Source organism: Diabrotica undecimpunctata, chromosome 1 (assembly GCF_040954645.1).
Source record: "Diabrotica undecimpunctata isolate CICGRU chromosome 1, icDiaUnde3, whole genome shotgun sequence".
NCBI classification, from domain to species: Eukaryota; Metazoa; Arthropoda; class Insecta; order Coleoptera; family Chrysomelidae; genus Diabrotica; species Diabrotica undecimpunctata.
Window position 1 is genome coordinate 161,158,478 of NC_092803.1, and position 6,006 is coordinate 161,164,483.

At 33.0% G+C, this 6,006-nt stretch overlaps 1 protein-coding gene across 2 annotated transcripts; it reads left to right on the plus strand.

Annotated features, from left to right (window-relative positions):
• The first annotated feature begins 664 nt into the window (after positions 1-664).
• Positions 665-4,744, plus strand: LOC140432439 (RCC1-like G exchanging factor-like protein). Of its 2 annotated transcripts, none has more exons than XM_072520344.1 (8): positions 665-888; positions 1,122-1,326; positions 1,383-1,543; positions 1,595-1,989; positions 2,381-2,553; positions 2,645-2,806; positions 3,000-3,259; positions 4,531-4,744. In XM_072520344.1, exons 2-8 carry the CDS (start codon positions 1,218-1,220, stop codon positions 4,606-4,608), a joined length of 1,338 nt encoding a protein of 445 aa, XP_072376445.1. In that variant the 5' UTR covers positions 665-888; positions 1,122-1,217; the 3' UTR covers positions 4,609-4,744. The 2 variants fall into 2 exon arrangements, with proteins under 2 accessions (XP_072376445.1, XP_072376444.1); XM_072520343.1 differs by having other exon boundaries at positions 665-868; positions 936-1,326.
• The last annotated feature ends 1,262 nt before the right edge of the window (positions 4,745-6,006 follow it).

The window sequence follows — 6,006 nt, forward strand, 5'->3', positions numbered from 1 at the left end:
ATTTCTAATCGCGTTCAACAACCTACAACGGAAAAACGAAGATTGTAGAGGAACTTAGTAGAGGAACTTAGACGAAACTTGTAGAGGAAAAAGACACGTACATAGTTCGCGCGGTAAATTTGAAAAAATTGAGGTGCCCCATAGTACAAGGTGCCCTAAGGTACAATCCTCTCGCCAATATGTAATTTCTAAGATTTTTCCTTGGTTGACAACAATATGAAGTATTGGTAAGTAAGTATTATATAAATATAAATATATAATACCTATGTACCGTTTACGTCTTTTTACTGAAAACTTAAGTTTTTTATTTGTATTCAGTTAAACCTTATACAATCCTCATCCCTTAAAGGGACCTGAGTCACACAAACAATACTTAAGACGGTATTTTCGCTATTTTAACATGAAACTAAAACCATTAAGTCTGAAAATAGACAATATTGGTAAACATAGAAACATAGAAATCTAATATTAGTTTTAAAAATATATACATAAATTTTCCTATTTTTCTTAATTTTGAGCATTATGTTTCACATCCTAAACGTACTGTATAACATGTTAACGAATTTTACGTCGTTTCCAGATTGACGCAATTGTTTGGAGATCGAAACCACCTCCGCAGTTGCATACTTCAAATATTGATCTATTTGTTATAGAGATATAAGTACGGTTCGAGCAAATTGCCGAGATTCTCTGCTACTTGAAATGTAATCAGGAAAGCAAAAATTTAATCATCTCTTTTCAGAGTTCATAAGATCCTTTAACCTTCACCTAGTTTCGCATAAATTGCTACACCAACAAATGCGTCTCTGTTCCGATATTCCAAAAGTTAACGATGGATGAGTTTGGATTCAAAGTTTGTGGGTGAAAGGTAAAAGGGGTTTAGATATTGTAAGTATGGATCAAATATATTTGAATCCTAAATGATTATTTTCTAGGTGTATCTAGATTAGTTACTGCTTTTATTTACTAAAAAATGCAAAACTACAAAAAAGGTGGTATCTATTTTTCAATTTATTTTTACTCTGTTTCAATAATTAATTATTTCAATCCAAAAATCTACTCATTCATGTAGAATTTATATCCTATTAATTATATTATTAATTAATGGCTGTAAACCTTAGGTCTACAAGGTGACTTTTTAAACGTCAAACACAATAATAATCCTAACCTCAATTTGAATGTCTAATTCAAAAACAAAGTTATTTTAAAACATTTTAATGAATAAACTCAGTCGGCTGGTGTCTCATGCACCAAAATGCAGTAGATCTTTAAGTGGAGTTAAAAGAAAATATCCAATAAATCGTGAAGAGGAACAAAAACTTCCTGGTACGTTTATTTTTCATTTTACAGTTACACTTATAACAAGTATGTGCTGTTTTTAGTATTTGAATACAAAACCAGTAAAAATGCCTATAGAAGAGTATTTTCATGGGGAAATATATATACTGGAGCCTTGGGCAAACCGTATAAAACCAGTGAAAAGTTAGAAAAGCAACAGTGTCTCAAATATCCTAAGAGGATAGGATTTGGTGAAAGACAAGAGGTAAGCACTAAACATTTGTTTATTTAATGCCAAAGATTATTTATTTTTAAGGTTACAACAGCTGCATGTGGCTTTGGTTTCACAGTTTTTGGTGTAAGAAGTGAAACAAACCAAAAAATATGGGGCACAGGTATTAATACTGATTCTCAAATTGGCTATCATGAAGTAAGGAAAGATCATCCCTTAGAAGTACTTTTTTACCCGAAACCAATTGACTTACCCCTTAAACAACCTGAAAAAACAAAAGTACTGAAAATATCAGCAGGTAGGGCTCATTTAGTAGTACTTACAGATGAAGGTGTGTTTACTTTAGGAAATAATGCTTATGGACAATGTGGTAGGAAGATTATTGAAAATGAAGATTACATTAGAAGTAACTATATTAATCACATTCAAGATATAGATGGGAAAAATATAGTGGATGTCACATGTGGACAAGACCACAGGTAATAAAGAGTACTAAATTATATTTTTTTAAAGCTTCTATAATGCCATTGTATTGCTTTTTCTCTATAGTAAAATGCTAAGCAAGTGTCATGGAAGGAGTGCCATGAAACATGAAATAGCAGTTTGTGGTTAGTAGTCACAGTTAACAGTTAGAAAAGACCATTTATGTAACGAAGGGAGTCCATTATACAACATGTAACTTTTTTCAATTTTATTAAAATCTGTAAAAAAAATAATAAATAAATAGTATAAATTTGTTTATTCAATTTTAAAAATGCAGAAAACGCTATGCACTTTCGTGCATAGCTTTGCAGAGTATGAAGCTATGCACTAGTCTAGTATCTCTTACTCTAACAATTTTTTTAGTGGTTAAAGGTGGATTATTTTTAGCCTCCTTTTAACTGAAGACGGATGTGTATATTCATGTGGATGGGGAGCTGATGGCCAAACTGGTTTGGGACATTTTGAAAACTGTAGTGAATTTACAAAGGTCAATGGTGACATTCAGTCAGAAAAGATAGTTAAGTTGTCCTCAAAGTCAGATTTTGTGTTGGCATTGAACAGTAAGTTCGTAAATAAATCAATAATAATCTCTTTCCCTTTTGCTCCTCTAAATGAGAATAACATTTACTTATTATTTAAAATCATTTGTAGATAAAGGACAAGTTTTTGGCTGGGGAAACACAGAATACAGTCAGCTAACTTTGGATAATGGAAATCAACAGATTTCTTCACCTTTGCATATAAAAATGTTGGACAAGGTGGGGCAAATTAAAAGTATAGCCAGTGCTGGATCTTTCTGTCTAGTTTTAAATGGTAATGTATATAAGTAGAAGCTTTGGTTAGAAAATAATATTTAATTTATAATTTCGTCAATGATAAAATGCGAAAACTTAAATTTTTTGCCGGTAGAAGGGAAACACCAAACATTTATTTATTTAGAACTACTTTTGTGAAATTCCTTCTACAATTCTATTGAATCGAACATTAAATGTATATATTTTTGTAGATACTGGGCAAGTGTTTTCCTGGGGTTATGGGTTGTTAGGTTGTGGTCCAAATGCACAACACTCAAAAGAACCCATGCACATTCCAGAGGTCTTGTTTGGCAAAAATGAGTACAATACTGACAGTAAAGTAGAGAAAGTGGAGTGTGGACTGTACCATGGTGCTGCAATAACCAATTCTGGAGATTTGTACATTTGGGGCAGGAATAAAAATGGATGTTTGGGACTAGGGCATGAAAAAGATCAATACTTTCCATTAAAGGTAACATTCAACCTAATAAATAAAGTCCAAACTGTGGAGCAAAAAAAAGTGCATTAATTAAAGAATTTTTGAAAACAGTACAGGTTTATATCGGGCAATGTCTGGAGTAACCTCCAAGTATTTGCAACTCCAAATTGTTGGTTATAATTTTTTTTATTGCATTTTTAAGGTGCATTTATAGGTGCAAAAAACGGTGTTTTTTGAGTATTTTAATTTTTATTTTATCAAATCAACATCTTAGGGTAAAATGAGCAGAATATTGATTTAAAGTACATAAAAAAGCTTTAATTTGAGCTGTACTACTTTAAATTTGACACAATAGTTTATGCAAAATTTATGATTGAATTCCAAAAATGGGAATGTTTTGCCATTTTTAATTTTTGAAATAAGTTTTGTAAAGTTTTTGACGATCAGGAGAGTTACTAATTTTAAAAGGTGCAATATGTTTCGTAAACCATTCTCGAATAATTCAACCAATCACAACGTTTCAATTTTAGTTCCTTTAACGAATTTACATGAGAAAACTGTTTTCCTATCAAGAGCCATTTTTTCGCCCATTTTGTTTGATTTTATGGAAAACGCCGCCGCTACTGCACACAAATAAATTCGTTTCATATTTGGAAAAACTACTAAACAAAAGTGAAGCAAAACTGAAGTGTGTGTGCAACTCGTGTTCCACATTTTTATTCGGACAGACTTGCTAGTCAAACAAAACTGTGGAGCAACAACGCAATTTTGTAGGCCGCTTTAGAGGTGGACGGAACGATCAACACTCGATCCGGCATGGAGCGGAAAGTGACTAATCAACACTAAGTCACGGAACGGGTACATATCAGATCAACACTCTAAGACTTAAGATTAGAACCTTAAGATATTGATTTAATAAAATAAAAATAATCAAAAAACAACCTTTTTAGCACCTTAAAAGTGCTATAAAAACTTATAACCAACAGTTTGGAGTTACAAACACTTGTAGATTACTTCAGACATTACTCTTCATAACGCTGTGCTGGTTTCAAAAATTCACTAATTAATGCTGAAAATCATTCATTTTTGTCACTACAGCTCGGACTATTCAAATATCAAATAATGTCTACAAATTAGTTTAAAAAGTGTATAATCCTTCTAGTTATTTATTAATCATTTAAACAACTGAACTTATTCATTTTTAAATAAAATATGTGTGGTCAATGGCATATTGATGTGTTAGTAATGTTTTGAGATAGATTTTTTGAATACCTAATGAAAGAATTGCATGTTGTGTGTTTTAGGTTGCAATTGGGGGCTATGTGGAACAGATACATTGTGGAGTGGACCACTGTATAGCTATTTGCAAACCATTCATTTAAAATAGCCAAAGTTTTATGTAAGCTGCGGAATACAAGAAGATTTAACACTTTCTTTGTGATAATTTATTGATTTTATTTGTAAATAAAGAATGTAGCATTAAGCAAAACTGCTATGCTATAAAAATAACTTTTTGTATATTTTTGTTTAATTATCATTTACTACTGGCTTCTCACCTTCATCGACTACGAGAAGGCATTTGACAATGTTAAACATGATATCATGATGGAACTACTACATAGGGCCAACATGGACCAGAAGGAGATCAGAATTATTCAGAATCTATACTGGAACCAAATGGCAAAGGTGAGGATTGATCAAGACCAGTATACGGATGAATTTGAAATCCGGAAAGGTGTCCGCCAAGGCTGCATAGTCTCTCCGATGCTTTTTAATTTATATGTTGAAAATATATTTGCGGAAGCATTAGAAGACACGGAATTAGGCATTAAGGTGAACGGCATACCAATTAGCAACCTACGCTATGCGGACGACACAGTGATTATAACTGATAATTTGGAAGATCAGCAGTTATTACTTGATAGGGTGAATAGCGTAGGTAAAAAATATGGCCTCAAAATCAACATTTTGAAAACGAAATATATGGTCATTAGCAGAAACCCTCCAGAAAACCCGATAATATGCATAGGTGACGATCGCATAAAACGCGTGAAAACTTTTAAATACCTTGGCACCACAATCAATGACCAATCGGATCCACAACAAGAGATAAAAACCCGAATACAAATGGCAAGACAAGCTTTTGTGAAATTCAGACCGCTCCTATGTAATCAAAACCTAAATTTCGAAATACGCTACAGAATGGTCAAGTGCTACATATGGTCCATCTTGCTTTATGGCATGGAAACGTGGACTTTGAAAAAAACATCTATCAACAAACTTGAAGCATTTGAAAGGTGGTCATTGAGAAGAATGATGCGCATACCTTGGGTGGATAGAGTTCGAAACGATGACGTCCTTAAGAGAGCCGGCGTGGAAAGAGAACTCTTTGAATTAAAAATTAAAAAACGCAAGATTGGTTACCTTGGGCACATATTGAGAGGAGCAAAATATGAAATACCACAGTTAATCCTACAAGGGAAGATCGAAGGTAGGAGAGGAGCCGGCCGCAAACAATTATCCTGGTTAAGGAATATTAAAGAATGGACAGGAATACACAATACAGGCGAGCTGTGTCACGCCGCCAAGAACAGAATTCTAGTAATGAGATAGTCGCCTACGCACTTTGGTGTATGGTATGTTAAGAAGAGAAGAAGACTGGCTTCATTTGTCTTCAACAAAAGTTGTCTGGTGAATTAGTTATACAACAGACCCAATTTTACTCATAAATGGCTTCAAAAAAGTATCAATTGTTCCTTCTATTTAATGTTTAGGCTGTT